Source organism: Plectropomus leopardus, chromosome 8 (assembly GCF_026936395.1).
Source record: "Plectropomus leopardus strain MGB_pleo_1.0 chromosome 8, ASM2693639v1, whole genome shotgun sequence".
Classification (NCBI taxonomy): Eukaryota; Metazoa; Chordata; class Actinopteri; order Perciformes; family Serranidae; genus Plectropomus; species Plectropomus leopardus.
In genome coordinates, this window is record NC_142183.1 from 32213612 (window position 1) to 32231084 (window position 17473).

Here is a 17473-nt window from a genome sequence, read left to right on the forward strand (position 1 = left end):
CTGTTTTTTTCACCGGTTTCACTTGTTTTGGAGAGAAAGACACCTCCGCAGATACAGTGTTTAAAATCTGATATATTGAGAAAAAAGGTGACTTATTAGGTTTTACCTCATCATTTGAGATCATCTGAACAATAAACTGCACGATCTCATATTTTCTGCTCTTCCCCTGTCTGTGTCTCTGACTGTAGATATGTATCGTCTGGAGCTGGCTGGAGGTCTGGGGGTCATACTTTTGCTGCTGGGAGTCCTCACAGCACTTTATAAGTGTTACAATCTAGAGATCATGCTCTGCTACAGGAGACACTTTGGGAGTGATGAAACTGAAGATGGTAAGATTCTGGACTCACGTTTAGGGGCCACTTATATGGCAACAGTTCTTGCATGAAACGTTTAAACTTTTATTGTGGTTTGGCCTTCAAAAACAGCAATGTTTTGGGGGCCTGAAAATTCAAACTTTGAAACCGGGTTTCAGACTGTAATTTTTTGAAAACACAACCCCTTCTGTCGCTTTGGCAACGTGTGCATCCTGTTAGAACAGTGACATCACAGCCGCACTTCGCACATGCCCTCAATTATCTGCAGTTACTGGCCAAGCATGCATACTACAGCGTTTTCTGTTGTTGGTGCGGAGTCATGTACACGAGGAACGTTTTCACAATGTTATCATACAAACACAGATTTTTTTTAAAACGTGATGGGAAGACTTTTCAGTTTTTAGTAGGGCCGTTCTCGTCTAAATGTGGCCTTAATCAGGACAATCAAACAACAGCAGTGTTCAGATGGGCAACTCACAACAAAATGAGTGCGTATTTCAAAATACATACTGCCACAGAAGGAGCAGAGGACTGTAAATGTCAAACAAAAACGCACAAAAGAAAAATTAACAGAAGTAATTTTGTAGTTTTCAGTAGCTTAAGTCAGTCTGATTTTCTTAGTAGGGTAATGTCTTTGTGTCTCAAAGATAAATTGCTGATTCCCTTTATTTTCCTCAAGTCCAAATGTAGGATGATGTGAAAGTATCAGTTGATGTTGTTTAAACTGCTAACTGTGTCTCTCTTCACAGATAATAAGGAGTATGATGCCTATCTGTCCTACACTAAAGTGGACCTTGACTGTTTGGGCAGGTTAGTGACCTCTGTACACATTTTATCTTGCTAACAACACTTAGTCTTGAACTCACAACCACAGCATGAAAAACACTTCAATCGATCTCCATCATTAGCAACAGATGGCCCGAGGCCGCCAGCATTACTGAGCATGAAGCAAACTTTTCTCCTCCTAGAAGCTAAACTGTGTACCTGCACTAATAACGAGAAAATAATTTGCATTTTAATTTTTCAAATAAGCTTTAGATGTGCTGACGGGCGTAGTTTTGTCATCTGGAGAGAGCCAGGCTAGGTGTTTCCCTCTATTTGTATGCTAAAATAAGATAACCATTCCCTAATCTAGCAGGTTTGTAACTGTTAACCCCTAAAATATTTTTGCAGCCATCACCGGGTGCTTATTTAACTATTTGATTTTGAATCTGGAAACGTAATCTTACTTCTCCTCCACAGCCGGGCGAGCAGCGATGAGGAAACATTTGCTTTGGAGATCTTGCCGGATGTTCTAGAGAAACATTATGGATACAAGCTGTTTATACCAGACAGAGATCTCATACCCAGCAGCAGTAAGTACCCATCTATCTATCTGTCTGTCTCCTCTTCTCCTCCCCCCTCCCGTCCTCCTCACAAACACACATCCTGCCTCCCTCTCTCCAGGGGCCTTTATAGCCCCCAATACCCAGAATTCATCACTCTGTCAGAATAAATAAGAATGTATGCGGATCTTCATCATAACACACTTACAGACACACACGTCTGTGTATGATCTCAGGTGTAAATTACATGTACACTCAAAAAACACACACACACACACACACACACACACACATATTCACTCTACCTCAGATGCAGCTTCTCACATGTTCATGGTTCCACTTTCCTGTGAAACCGTCACAAATCACAATATGTGTCTTTCACAGCGTAGCTCATGTCTGGATCTCAGTTTCACAACCACAGATTCCCACACACACTGTACAGAGCGTGCATACACACACACACACACACATTGCACAGGGTGCACACACACACACACCGTTTGTCATCATTTCTAGGGTTATGTGTCACTCTGTCTAACTGGAGGGGGAAAAAAATGGCTGTTATTGCTCTATCTGTCAATGCTCTGACCTGACACACACACACACACACTGCTCTGACCTGACACACACACACACACACAGGTGCACACAGACACACATGTCCATTATTGGCACACCGAAAGGGGAAAATACTTGCTGCCATTCACATGTAGGCACATACTATCTTCTTTTCTGTCTATCCCCCTTTATTTTACTAACACACTAAAAGTTTGAGGATGTGCTGAACACTGACAGCACGTATTGCAGCTGTTGCATGCTTGCAAGTACAAATGCGTATAAAAATGTGCGCTGAACACTGCAAAATTTTAATTATGAAAAAACTTTAGCACAGTTTTGCAGGGCATTGTGGAATATACTGTACATGCAATAAGAGTATGAGGAAAAAGGGCAGCTATACTGTAATATAGATTTGTCAGTATTCTCAGTGCGCGCACACACACATATATACACATATACCCATCCATCATGTTAAAGTCATCTCTGGCCTTGCCTGCTGCAGGATGTTGAGTGGAGATGAGATTTAGATTGGACTGTAGGGCGGTTCATCTGGTTCATGTAACTGTTTATCACATAAACATTTTTAAGATTCTCCCAAAACATTCTCACACATGCATTAAATGTATGCATGTGTAAGGACATATGTACTGCTTTTCTGGTGATTTATACAAAATGCAGCATCATTCAAACTGCAATAATCAATAACGTTGTATCAACAAAGGATTAAGTAACTATGTCAGTGCCCGGGGGCTCACCCGTGGCTACAACGTTTAAGCTCAGCTAACAGAATGCTGGCTCCAGTTCACCTGACAGGCTCAGAGGGGTGTCACTAAAGATTCTCTGAAAGTCATACATAACTTTTGAAGTCAAAATATAACAAAAAGTGGCTATTAAATACTAACAAAAAAAACAGAGTGCTCCGGGAATGAGTCCTACCAATGATATCCGCAAGCCTTTTAGCATTCCCGGTTCCCTCGTCCCGAAGTCAATGGGCTTTTGGTTAGATGCCTGAAATAAGGTCTGTGGTTAACACAAGCTTAAGAGAGCCTCACATTTTGTTCTACGACATAAAATCTGCCAGTAAATACCTCACTTGCCATAAAAAGTCGTATTTTTACTACTGGAGATTACATTCATACTTCAAAAATCAAAAAGAGGTGTTCATTGTGAAGATTATGTCAGTGAAGAAAACCTGATGACCTGTTATAAGTCCAAGATATTATAAAACTGTTATTTTCTATCTTGACTTTCCCAATAACATATAAGATGCATTTCCAACAAAAACTTTCAGTTAGTGCCTTCAGAACCAAAAGCAACTCCTACAAACATGTACCTAGACCCTAGATCTGTGTAGCGTTTCCACTACAGACAGTACTCTGTATTTGGGCAGGATTGTTGTCACTTGCTGCTCTGTCCAGCAGCACTCGCTGCATTTCCTTGTTCATCACATGGCTTCCATCATGGGGAAGTCTGCATTACGTGTATTGTCCAAAGAACAGGGCTACACACCGACATTTTCAGAACAAAGGCAGGGGTTTAGTGTTGCCGTTGTATATCGGTGTGATGCTCCAACGCCTTTTTCTCTCTCCAAGTGAGGACTAATCTAGTTGAAATATATGAAATATGTATTTATATTATATATATATATATATATATATATATATAAATTCATATATAATTTTTAAACCCTTGAAGTTTCACTCATTACCAAATGAGTTTGTCTTCCATGAGAGATAATAAAAACAGATGGAGTGGGCAAAGTTGTCTGATTGAAATTTAGGTGTGTTGATGGATTCACATGGTCAACTTATGCACGTAGTAACTTTACAAGTAAATGTTTCACCTTAAAAATTGCCATCAGAGCATCTAGTGAATTGAATTATTTTTTCTCAGTCTACAGCTGCCGCTAGAGGCTGCAAATGTTTAGTTTGCAGAGTTTACGAATTTACAAAAAGCTTGTCAAGGTATGAACAGTGGATAAAGTAGCTGCAGCTCAGCACTGAGCTCAGAGTGTTGATTCTCTCCTGACCAGTGAACTGACTGCAGTGTTTGTAGCTCCACTTTTTAGTACCACATTACTGTGTTACGTACGGCAACAGAGAGGTGACAAAAAAAGGGGATGGTAAGATGCAGTTCCATTGGTGCCATTCACATCTTTTCATAATAGAAACGCACAAAATGCAAACCAAACTGAACTGCAGTGAGCCGACCTGCTGCTGGAAACACAGCTATATATGATGTATGCAGTGTTGATATTTGTATTTCTTTGTCCAGTTAAAAATGGACAACTTCTGAGTCTATTTTTTTCCTTTGATATTCTTTTCTAGTTATTAGACAATGTGACTCTGCTTCAGGAGACTGAGTCTGTAATATACCTGCTCATTGCTTTAAAAACATCATAAAACACATTCAGTAATCCCTGAGGCACCTGGTTACTTCAACACACAAATCAAACTAATGCATGAAGTGAAATATTGAGCCATTATCCCCTGTGCATTAGCATTTTATTCCCAAAATTACATTTCAACGTGTCAAAAAAACTCACCCAGAAAGAATGTAGAGGCTGAAATAACTTTACAATGTGGCCAGAAAGTAACAAATGAAAGTAGGTTCTGTGCACTATTTAACATTTTCTTTTAAAATACATAAATAAATTTACTTAAATATGGTTCACAATGAATTGCCCTCAGCCAAAATTATGCCTTCTTTCAACACACACGCAACAGTCAAGACAGTCATATTTCATCCAAAAATGAGGCTCCCTCTCTTTGCCCTCAAAACATCCTAAAAACAAATGTCCACCGTGCATAACGACACACACAACTCTCTCCAAGCTGCATACTGACTAAAGGTTACAGAGTGTGAAAATGACTGAGTGACTCACAGAGACAGAGAGAGGTGCCTTTTCAGTGCGCACCAAAGCCATTGACAGAGCAACATGGCAACGCGACCTAAAATACAACATTCAATTATCCACTCCATTAGCCCTCCGAAATTAACAAGAGAGCGAGAAATAAACAACGGGAGCAGAAAGAGGTGGGGACGGGGTCATTGGTTTGTGTTATTTCATTAATTGATTTACATAATCCTCAAAAATAGAGCGCGGGAACAAGAAGAAAAGGGCAGGGGAGAGGAGGGGAGGTTAAATGTGAAGTACAGCGAGAGAGAGTGACGAAGAGAGATGGAAGAGCAGAGAAGAGAAAGAAAGGGACTGAATTTTGGGGTGTTCTGGACTATTTGTGCCCCTTAAATTGAGCGTGAAATTGCAATGTGTTGTTGAAGAGTCCCTGCCATTAATTTAGTTAGCAAGTGAAGAGATGGTAGAAGGAGGCAGACACACAGAGAGGGGTAATCTGTTTTTCACACAACCCGTGGCTTTCAGACGTTTTCGGTAACTACAAATTTTGAGAAATAATGAGCAATTTCGGTGACGCACGTTCCAGAAGAACACTAAGAATGTCACAAACAAGAAACTGGAAATGAGACAGTTTGAGAAGATGTGTTTGCACACAGCCTGGTACGAAGCAGCAGCACCACAGTGAGAATGAGAAGAAGCATTTGAAAGTGTGGTAAACTCTTTTGGCTCCATTGCCTCGTATATTGATGCTTAAGGTCGCTCTACCTCCTTTTCAACATCTCATCGCCTGCCTATTCACCTCCTCCAGTTCACTTTTCCCTCCCTGAGTTCTAAGTAAAAGCTGATGGTGGCGTATCAGCACAACTCTGATCCCCATTTAAGAGCTGATTCCACTGCCGCCTGTCAGAGCCAAAACTCCTGCACAAGCATTTCTGTCACTCTGCTATATCCTCCTGTCACTCAGCCCAGTCATTTCTCAACAAAATGAGCTGAAGGATGCCGCCAGCGAAAATACACAGATACTATACAGGGGAGTTCACTTCTTCTTTCTGCTACCTTTTGAAACTCTCCTTTTCTTTTCCTAAAATCAATATTAAATGAAACATTTTCTCTAAATGTAATATTTTTTTGCTATTTTTGAAAAACAAATCCATGACTAGAGGAATAGTTTTCTTTTATGTGTTTTTTTTCCCATTATTTGTATAACAGGGACAAAAAACAGTTGGTAACACCAACCAACACTCAACATTTTCTTTATATCTCTTCAAAAGGCCCACTATACCCCCACCATCTACCACCTGACATGATTAAGACAGAAAAAAAAGTTATTGTGCTGATTTCCTCTGTGATCCATGAAAAGTTCCACTGAGATAGCCAAGAGTACACATAACATACATACATGTGAGACAGACAAGGAAAAAAAAGTGCACATAGTATATTAGGCACATGGATGATGTGTAAGTATAGCATATATAGAAAATTATGAATGAGTAAAAAGCAAGCTCAAAATACTCACCCACTCAAATATGCTACTATGTGTGAGGCAATTAGCTTAGCATAACTGCTAGAAACACAGAAACAGGTAGTCTGTAAAAAAAAAAATAAGCCTACGAGCACCATTTCCATATATCCCAAGATGCTGAACAATTTCTTTAAAAAGCCACCAACAAAGCAGGTCAAACATTACACTTACACATTTTGTGCATCACAGAAAGCTACATGAACGTTTTTGGGGACACAGCAAATATTAAATGTTTATTGTGTAGAATTTAGTAGCATCTAGCGGTGAGGTGGTAATGTCCAGCAGTGTTTTGAGGACTGTAAAACTTTACCTGACTTTCCATCAACATGAGGGTGAGTAGATATTGAATGAATTTTCATTTTTTGGGTGAACTTTTCTTTTAACTTTGTCCCCATGTCTCTGTCTCTCAGCCTACATCGAGGACTTGGCTCGTAGCGTGGAGCAGAGCAGACGTTTAATCATCGTTTTGACACCAGAGTTTGTGGCCAAAAGAGGGTGGAGCATTTTCCAGATAGAGACACGCCTCCACTCTATGCTGGTGACCGGAGAGATTAAGGTACAACTGGGGAAGTAAACCGGAAATACACAAATCTGAGTGACAGGCAGGTCCCTTGACCCTTACATCGTCTTAGGGGTCAAAAATTGACTGTCACTATGTTTAACAGTATAGAAAACCCCCCAAATGATCTTTATTCAACATGTTGCTAAAGACAGTTAATGTTTCCTTATAATAAAATGCATTCAAACTACTTTTTGCACATTCCTTTTTCTTTCTTAGGCTACACAAGTGATATATCTTGCTAAAAATTCTGTATACACCTATGCAGTACATTTAGTAATAATAATAATAATTAAGCTCTACTTTACTGGTGTAATAAAACAGAGTGGATTCCATTGATTAAATGCAATCTTTCTGCATTGTGAAGAGGGAAAACCAAGATATTCACAAAATTTGTGATGAATCACAGGTTGTTTTTTCATGCTAAATAGATTTGGGGTTTTAAAATTGAATCAAGCTGCTGTTTGCTATTTTAGGGATTGTATTGAAGGTGAATCATTTTTGGCCCTTAGGACAAGTAAAATATACAGACAGTTAAGACAACACAAGGGTTAAATCCATGAAGAGTTCTGTCTTCAGAAACACCTCTACCTCTGTGTTTCTGTGTGTCCAGGTGATCATGATAGAGTGTGCAGACCTGAAGAATGTCATCAACTACCAAGAGGTGGAGGCACTGAAACATACAATCAAGGTAAACAGCAGGAGGAAGGGTGTGATCTAAAGGGTGTCAATAGGAGAATAAGAGCAATAAGACACCTGAATAATCTCCTCTACTCTCCTCAGGCTTTATCCATCATCAAGTGGAGGGGTCCTAAGAGCAATGAGCTGTCATCTAAGTTTTGGAAACAGGTGGTGTACGAGATGCCTGCCAAACGCAGAGAGACGTTGTCCAGACGCCAGGTATGCTGCCATAAACAAAAGTCTAAAATGAGTTTTTCCATATGTTTTTCATGGTTGTTTACACACCGGCATTATTTGAATGAGTAAAAAGCAATCCTTTACAGTAGTTACTATGATAAATACTACAGTGGGAAACTGCAGCATTACTTTTTTTTTTCTAAACCCTCGACACTGTCCATAAGTATACAATAATTTGAAGAAGCGGGTGAACTTGCACGTCTTAAAGATGCACTGAAAACCCAAGAATCACAAGCTATATATATCATGTATAGCTACAGGTGTAAAGGCAGAAATATACTTTCCCCATGGCATGTTCAGGAGACTGGAAAGAAAAAAAGTAGCTATGGAAATTGCAGTCTGCACATTTCCTTGCACTCCCCTGCGGCACGTACACTCACAGCAAACAGATGGCCTTTGAAATGTCTGCTAAATACAGGTAATGTATGAAAATTGGAATCACAACGGGAAAAAAAGTGTACATGTTTACCATGTGTTAACACCTCGGGTGGTGTATGCCCTGATTAGCAAAGAGATGTTCCCCTGCTGCTCGGCCCTGCAGAATAATGATTGAGAGACAAAATGTTGAGTGAACTGCTCTGAACAAAAAAATCAAACACAGCACTCTTGTTTTTGCTCCCAATTTTCACCCGTTTATGTTAAAGATCGAAGACTTTTTTTATGCACAGAATAGAATAATTTATCTCAAATTTTGGTCGCAAATTTGTTCAAATCTGTATTAGTGAGCATTTTTCCTTTTCCAAGATAATTGAGCCACCTCACAGGTGTGGCATATAAGGATGCTGTATTAATAACATCGTTACTACACAGGTGTGCTTCTGGAGGTGACAAAAAAAAGTCTGTTAAATCCCAATAAATGTCTTTTCTTCCAGAATGAAACCGAGCATTTTAGAGGGCTCCCTTATTGTGACCATCCTGAGGAACACCTCCATAGTAACAAAGCTTTAACACTTTAAAACCTGAAAAAAATGTTTTTTTCTTTCAAATACCTGGGCAGATGGCAATGAGCAACCTAAAACATGTTCCAAAAATGAGAAAACAAATCTAAAAAAAGTTACAAGAAAATTACCTAAAAATATGCAAAAAAGGAACACAAATACAGAAGAATATGACCTTTTTTTAAAAAAAGTGCTGAAATACATTTTTTTCTTTAACAACATTTTAATTATACAATTACTCTTATTACTTAAATATATTTTTTGGGACTTTTTTTTCCCTGTTTTTTGAAAAAAAATCTCTTTTTTTAAAACTATTTTTAGGTCATTTTCTTCGTCACAGTTTACTGATTTCTTACAATTTATTGGACATTTCTTGTCAAGTTGTTTTTATCAAAAGAATAAAAACAATTTGCTCAGGTTATAAAGGGTCAAACAGCTTGTGAAAGGTGTCTGGACGCACACAAGAATAAGAATCCATCCAGGTTTCAGAGGGTTAATCAGCATCTTGATATGCCACACCTGTCAGGTGCATGGATTAAAATTTGGATTGAAATTCAAAAATCTTAGAACTTTATCTTAAACCAGTGAAAAATGGGAGCAAAAACAAAAGTGTTGCATTTTAATTTTTGACCATAAGTAAAATAGATGGGAAAGTTTCTTCTTAATGTCCTTCAGTGAAATATTGTGATGTTTACTCCTTTACTTCTTCATTAGTCCGGCTGAGAACAGTGCCACTGTAACTTAGAGCACCAAAGAATCACCGCACATAAAACGACCCCAGCTTTCAGGGCTTTGTGAGTTTTAGTGGCTGTATAGACATTGACATCTTATGGTCTGCAGTTATTCATGCTTGGAAAGCTTGGTGTAACACAATATAGCCAAGAAGAGGTAAAGTACTTCTTCAATTTATGGGCCAAGGAACACACTTCCTAACTTCTTGAAAAATTGCACAAGAACTCTGAAGAATTCAAGCCATCCATCATGTTTGGCGACTCACGCTGAATGGCAATCAGGTGTGTTTTCACCCCTCGACACCACCAAAACCATGGAGGATGACATTTTATGGACTGCCTAAATCCATGTGACCTTTGTCCACCTGTCCTAGATAATTTGAACATGGCCACTGTTAAATGTCCTAAATACATAAATGCAACAAAATAAACTTAAACAAAATAGTTGGGGTTTTTTTTGTGATCAAATTTATATAGTTTTTGTGCAGGATGTAATAATAAATCATCCATACATAGCCGCATCTCATCCATATGTGCCTATATGTGTAACATTTTTTGCAGGTATTGATATGGAAAAGTTAACCTTTTGTTTAACCTTCCCCTCCCCTCCCCGGCTGACATCAAACTGTTCAGGATAGACAGTAACTAAAGTAGCAGCTGTGACAATAGCAGCTCCTTTCTAAAAAGATCAGAGATTTTCAACCAGAAACACTCGATAAAAGATGGTCGGCATGGAGCTTTTTCTTCAGGCGGTCTCATGCAGCTGCATTCACTCTCTCCTCATTGGGAACAATTGAAAAAAGATGGTGGCACAAAGAAAAAACAGTGCGGACACAGGCCCTTTGGCTGTCTCTTAAGAGTTTTTAACTGTCTATATCCAAAAAACCTACTGAAAAAAAATAAAACTATAGTTCAAATAATTTCTTAATTCCGGGCTGTTTAGTTTTTATCCAATGTTACTCAAACAGTAAATTGTGTTTTTGTTGGGATCTATTTTCAGTTACAGATTAATTAACATTTGATGCAGTAGTGAGTACTTGCAGAACCATGTTACCCAGTGAAAAATTTTGGTTTTAATGGTTTTTGGACAACAATAAGATAGATCAGGCTTTAGCTAGAAAGACGACACTTTTTAGTAGAATTAATTCAATGTTAATGAGAAAAACAGAATATCATAAGTCTTATGAGTTGGCCTAATCCTTGTATCCTAGTATAGTTCCTATCACTGTGATCATTTCTACATCACCTTGAAGACTATTATATTTGTTTCTTATTATATTTATTTCTTTAGTATTTATTGTATTTGTATAAATCTGCACAAGCTATGTAACTGTGTTTCTATGGTAACAGGTGATGGACTCTGGTGAACAGGGCCTCTTTGGTGACTTACAGACCACAGTCTCCACCATTGCCATGACAACCACCTCTGCCTCCTTGGCGCCCCCTAATGAGAGTCGCCATGGACACCATCAGGTCAGCTGTTGCATGTGCATTACTTTAAAGTGATGTTTTAACTTCGGCTCCTTGTTTTCTCATTCGTTGGTGTCAGGTGGTAATGACGAGCCCAGTGTACAATTTTTTTATGTGTAAGACACGCACTCATGCAAAAACACAGATGTACACACACAGTACTACACACACATCTTGGAATTTATAGGTCAGGCTTTCACAGAAACTCATGGACATGGAATTAGATTCATTTACATAATCTAGTGTAATACTCTAAATAACCTATTTTGAAGCTGTAAAACATGAGCGTGTTTTTGTTGTTTGTTGAAAAGATGTGTTTCCCCATGCTGTATGCAGCAGAGGTTTTATAACAGGTTGGCAGCCAATCTGAAAACACCCCCACCCCACCAAAAATAGCCCACTCACCAACTGTGTATCCGGAAAAAAAAAGGCATTTATGCAGGCGAGGGGCATGTAATTCAAAGTGAATTTGGAACAATGATACACATAGGTTGTCTAATTTAAAAGTGTGTTGATTCAACTACATTTTAATAAAGGTGTACAGAGACGTCATTATCTGTCTGCATCTGGATTCACACTGAAGACCAGAAGTGGGTGTGGTTCTTAAAGGAAGTCACATTAAATCAGGCAAATGTTTTTTCTGACCTATATTTGTTGACAGAGCAATTGCTGTGCCTTTAAAGTGTGAAATTAATTTAGTATTGGCATATAATTCACTTATAATTCATTATAATTCACATCACTTTTCATCTCTCTCTCTCTCTCTCTCCCTTTCTCTCTCTCTCTCTTTCTCTCTCTCTCTCTTTCTCTTTCTCTCTTTATTTTGACATAAACTTTAAATAAAGTTTTCATAAGTGCATGAATCCCTCCACTGCAATTTAAGTTAATGTTAAAACAAATAAATAATTAATAATGCCTATGAAATACATTTTGAAATGAAGAAATGAGTAAATAAATATGAGTATGTAAATAAATGTAAATATAAATACATAATGAGTCAGTATAGTTCAATAAATGATAAATTGTTATTTTTTTTATAAAGGGCATCTTTCAAAGGATCAATTTCTTTTCAAGGGGCTTTTTTTTCCTAATATCACATTAATTATCCAGCTGTTGTGTATTTAAATGAAGAAAAAACACACAAAAACACAAAAAACTACAGGTTTTAAGCCTGTTTTGATGTATAATTAGCAGGGGTTTGAAAGAAATCCAGTTTTGGCTTTTTTTTCTCAGTTCATGTTAAACGTGAAAATCTCTTCACAATGTGGGCATTGATAACTTATAAAGTTTAATTGCCTCATGTATTGATAAATAAATAATACTAAATAATATTTTTAGTGCTAAAAGTTAACAGAAAGTCATTGTATCTCACTACAGGTTGCTTTGGCGACGGAGATCCCCGACTACAACCAGATGACATTGCCACTTGGAGGCGGGCACACTGCCACGGCAGCCCAAATGAGGCATTTCTGCCGCAGCTACGAGTTCCAGCTTCCCCCACAGCCTTCCTCCCTGTCGCCTCCCCTCCCACCTCCCTCCACCGTGCAGTTCTCCACTCTGGGCCCCGGGGGGCGCCACGTCTATTGCAACATCCCCATGACACTGCTGAATGGACAGGTGGGAGAAAAGACAGAACCACTTGTCTGGTTGCTGTTCTTGGATAGTTTCTAGCATCCAACATCTACACAATGTATCCTTTTCTTGAATTGCCATGCTGTTGTTTTTGTGCATGTAGTTTTATCACATTAAAAATAAAACCCCTCTTTTCTCCCCAGGGGTTCAGAGCAGTTCACTGGGGAACAAGAGGTCTGTTTGGATAAAAGAGAAAGTAGAAAGAAAAAAGTATCTTCACATTATCCAACCTAAAATATGTATTTATTTTAACAGACTGGGAAATAGCTGTATTATGAAGTATGGTTGTCATATCTGAGGCATGGTGCACTGTTGGCATGCAGTAGTAGTGTGTATATGTTTAATGTTTGCTCTTTTCAATTGTAGATTTTTGCTTGGAGTCGTGGTTTGGTTTGCTGATCCCTGTTGCGCTGTTTATTCCAGGTGCCTCAGAGCAGTACGCTTGGGAAGAAACCAGAACTCCACCTGAACAGCACCTTCGTACCACTAACCAGCAGAGAACTAAGCTCTGACATCTGGTAGAGGGACTCCTCAACTGGTACTGGATTACAGACCGGTTCACAAACTGCTTTTACACTGGCTTTGGAAATGGGGTAGACTGGTTGGTCGACTGGTTTTTATTGGGTTTTTGGACTGTGTACAGCCTTAGTTTTTGGAATGGACTGCTTAAGGACTGCCTGCAGACTAGTTTTGGGGCCTCTTTATCCCACGCTGTGAACAAAGGACTGCTTACAGACTGTATAAGCCTTGGATTCACAATGGTTGGATTTACTGGCTGCAGACTGCTTACAGAGGAATGGATTCAGATTTACAAACTGGTATCTAAGCTGTGTGGCCGTGACCATTGGAAAGGAGCACTATGATACAACACGACTGGTCATGAACACGTGACTGGTGCAGAGAGTTTGGAGATGGTTACAGACATGGTTATGTGATGAACTGGAAAAGTCAATGAAAAGGTCTGAGATACCTAAACAGTGACAGGTAGGCGACAAAGTTGGACGTCAGAGCACAGAAAAGCGTTATCTTGACTGCGGTCTGGTCACACACCAGCTGTGTAGCTGGAAAACAGTTTGATTCCTCAGCTGCTTAACTACTAGGAAATATCGATCGATTGACAAACAAAAGTAGCATAATATCGGAATGCCTGTCAGTCTTCTACCTAGCTGAGTTGTCAGTTTATCCATCTACCTGTTGACTTGGTGGCTTGTCAGTGAATGAGGCAGACTTCAAGCAATGATTTTTGGAATACCAGTCCACCTTAAAACAACAAGTCAACCTCTTGAAACACAATTCCTAGCCAGCTAGCTAGCTACCTGGTTTGGTTCTTAGAAAAGGTTGACCTAAAAGAAATGGACTCCAGCCAGACTGTTAAGATAAGAAGTGTAAAGCAATTGCTAAACATATACTGAGAAGGCACAGTTAGCTGGTGTATAGGGAAAAATGTAGCTAGTTGTTAAGACTAGCTGACTGAAAGGCTTGTTACTTCTTGAGCTAAAAGGCACCAAGAGACTGCAAACCAGCCAGCTCACCTTGTAACCCAGTAATCAGCAACTAGTCAAGTCATCAAGGGGTGAATTGGCCAAGAGGTGACCTGCCAACTTTTACCACCAAGTTAAAAGCATAAGGGACTTGGCTTTTTCTATTTGCATGACCACCCATTTAGATAAAAAAAATAATAATAATAATCAAATAAATATAGATAAAAGAGTAAATGACACAATCATTTCTCGCAGCCTCTTTAATATGGAGGAGGTTAAACGTCTTATGTTGATACGGTATGTTTGTTTTCTGTCCGGCCATGAAGTGATGATAAAAACTGAAAAAGGGAAAAAAGGAGGTGTCCCTCCAAAAACATTCTAATTTTCTTTTGTTTAATTTAAGAATTTTATGCTTTAGACGGTCGGTGAGCATTTTCACCAGGATTTGTTTTTAATGTTTGTTACAATAATCTCTGTACAGCTTCCATAACTTATGCATAGAACTATTCATGGCAGTGATTTGTTCCTACAATTTCTGTTCACCCCCACATTGTGTGTGAGACCCAGAGCCTCTTCTTGCTTTCATTCTGCTCCTCTATTCATCAGTGGATGGATGGATGGATGGATGGATGGATGGATGGATGGATGGGTGGACGGACAAGGTACAAGGTAGATTTATTAGTCATTTTTTGAAGTTTAAAAAATGAAATTAAAATTTGTCCTTGATGGATAGATGGATGGACGAATGGAAGGATGGACGGATGGATGCTCACAGCAGTACAACCCTGCTAACGGACTGATGTTTTGAACCTGTCACTCTGGAATCGAGACCACTACCAGTCATCCACAGGGGGTTTCACTGCATACAGAGCCGAACTCCAAGCAGAACCAGACCACATTCTTCTTTGTGAGCTTTAAGAAACCAAGATTATTACCATAATATTTAAGCAAAGTGAATAATGTTTTGAATTTACACAAAGGTACTGTCATTGTCTTATTAGAACCAATGAATTCTGGATATTTGAGATTGTTTGATACAATTATTAATTATTTGAGTTGTTATATTCGATGGCAATATACAGTATAGTGGTTGTCTTTTGATTTCTGCTCATTTCTTTGACTATTCTTTGGATATATTGGTTGAAATAATTTAACTGAGAGCAAATAAAAATTATATGAGTTGTTTTATACATCTTGGATGCCTGTCGTCTGACGCAACTGTTATTTCTTCTTTCTTCTACTTATTTCCTACATTCCTCTTGTATGATTTCAATTTTTTTCCCGATTCTTAAAACTGTTTCCTCATCATTTCTTCCACTGTCCGCTCCCTACCTGTGTCCTGCTCCTCCCACACTCCTTCTCTTCAACAGTTGCCCGACAGCAAGCCCACTTACTCTTCCCACAGTCATTTTGGGTTCCCTAATAATTCTGCTGCTTGTATTGATGGCATTGTGAAACCTTCTGCTCAGATCAGAGGAAATAGACTCAGGCTGTTACAAACCAAAACCAGTTTCACACTCTGCTGGGCTAATCTGAGCTAAGTGAGCTGATGTACAGTGAGCTGAATAGGAATTGAGCTTTATAGAGCTGGGATTGCCAAAGGCTGCAGTAAATAAAAAACAATTAAAGAAGACATTTAAAATATAGGCATTAACAGTAGCTGACTTTAGGATGTTACAGAATTTTAGGCAAGCTAAAAACATTATTTCTAAAATATTACACTGATTTAAAAGTTGATTTATTTATTTGATTTATTGTATACATTACACAGTTGTGGCCATGTGCCCAACAAGATATCCAGAGGACAATTATGTCTTTCCAAATTATTATAAATAAATAATACAGTAACATCGTGGCAATGACTTTACCCTGGTTACCTGGTTCTATAAACTCTTTGAATTAGTGATTCCAATGCAAATCCCACAGAAAAATAAATGTATGTAGCAAAAAACAAATAGCTCAGCATTGTGTGTGTGGTGTCTGTCTGGAATTACCACATTCGTCTGAGTTAAATAAAAGCATTTCAGGAAGTAAAGACAGTAACCACAAGAGAGTTCACAAGTTCATAGCTGCAGGTCTCACAGATGTTGTGTGTGCACTGTCATTTACATTCCAACACACATTAGTACTTTTGTGCTGGTGATTGATCGGTTTCATTTCTGCTGAATTTTCACAGCCACTAACCGTTTCACTTGATGTGTAGGGTTGTGGTGAAGGCTTGATTTGGCACGTCATTTGACAGTCTGGTCAGCTGTCTGGCTCTGTTATATTCACACGGCAGTCAGGAAACAATGTGCTGAGTTGGAGTATTTCACCCTGAAAGTGCACTTTCCTCTCATGTAATATTTTACATTCAGGTAAGGTAAGGTAAATACTGCCCAGAGAATATGTTGGGATGTAAAATAAAAATTTGCAATGGAGGGTGGGTACATGCAGTTCAGGGGCTTATATAACTAGGCTGACCATGGATCTGGAGTTTTTTCTGCACCTTAACACGTACTCTTTTTACCTAAACGTAAATCTGTGCCAGCATGTTTGTTGACATTCCAGCGTTAGTTGCCATGTGCTTGTGTTGACATCACAGTAGCACCCGCAACATAAACAGCAGACATAGAAGAATACCTAAAACATAATATGTAGACGTGGAAGTCCACTGCAAAACGGCAACATGCGATGACTTGGGATGAGAACATGTTGAATATTTCAGTCAAAACCAAAGGTGTTGACTGGCCAAAACATAACTGCTGTTGGTTAATTTTTAGGCCTACAGTAGGTAGAAGACAGGGCTTTAGGAGTATGTGTTCTTCCTCCAGAATTCCTTAGCTACTTTGTTAGTATTACAGTTTATTCTTTTTACTGCAGTTTCAAATTTCTTAATCTTAGTGCATAAAAAGAACATGCTGTAATTACATGTCAAACTACTATGCAGTATAACAAACAAACAAAAAAATTCACCTGATGCATGTACTACTGCCTATATGTAGCTTTCAGCCACGTATATTTGAAGTTGTGAAATGTCAACAGGAAGAAAAACAAAGCCAGCAGTACAAGAGATGACATACTTACATGGAAAGTCCCTAATACACTGGCGATTGGATAGATGTTTCAACAGCTTTAGAAGAGTTTTATAACCAAAGCTCTCTCCACATAACTTTACATCCAGTGAGT

The 17473-nt window shown here is 38.7% G+C and overlaps 1 protein-coding gene across 4 annotated transcripts in view; it reads left to right on the plus strand.

The window, feature by feature from the left end:
• Window positions 1–15521, plus strand: part of il1rapl2 (interleukin 1 receptor accessory protein-like 2) — a 487999-nt gene extending 472478 nt beyond the window's left edge. For 3 of the 4 annotated variants that reach the window (XM_088081369.1, XM_088081370.1, XM_088081372.1), the window contains 10 exons: window positions 189–329; window positions 1064–1124; window positions 1557–1669; window positions 6987–7132; window positions 7749–7826; window positions 7919–8035; window positions 11073–11195; window positions 12570–12809; window positions 12968–12998; window positions 13248–15521. In XM_088081369.1, the coding sequence (XP_087937495.1) occupies window positions 189–329; window positions 1064–1124; window positions 1557–1669; window positions 6987–7132; window positions 7749–7826; window positions 7919–8035; window positions 11073–11195; window positions 12570–12809; window positions 12968–12998; window positions 13248–13336 (1139 nt within the window). In that variant the 3' untranslated portion in view covers window positions 13337–15521. The remainder of the gene's footprint in view (window positions 1–188; window positions 330–1063; window positions 1125–1556; window positions 1670–6986; window positions 7133–7748; window positions 7827–7918; window positions 8036–11072; window positions 11196–12569; window positions 12810–12967; window positions 12999–13247) is intronic. The other variant, XM_088081371.1, reaches the window with a different exon arrangement.
• Window positions 15522–17473: the final 1952 nt, after the last annotated feature.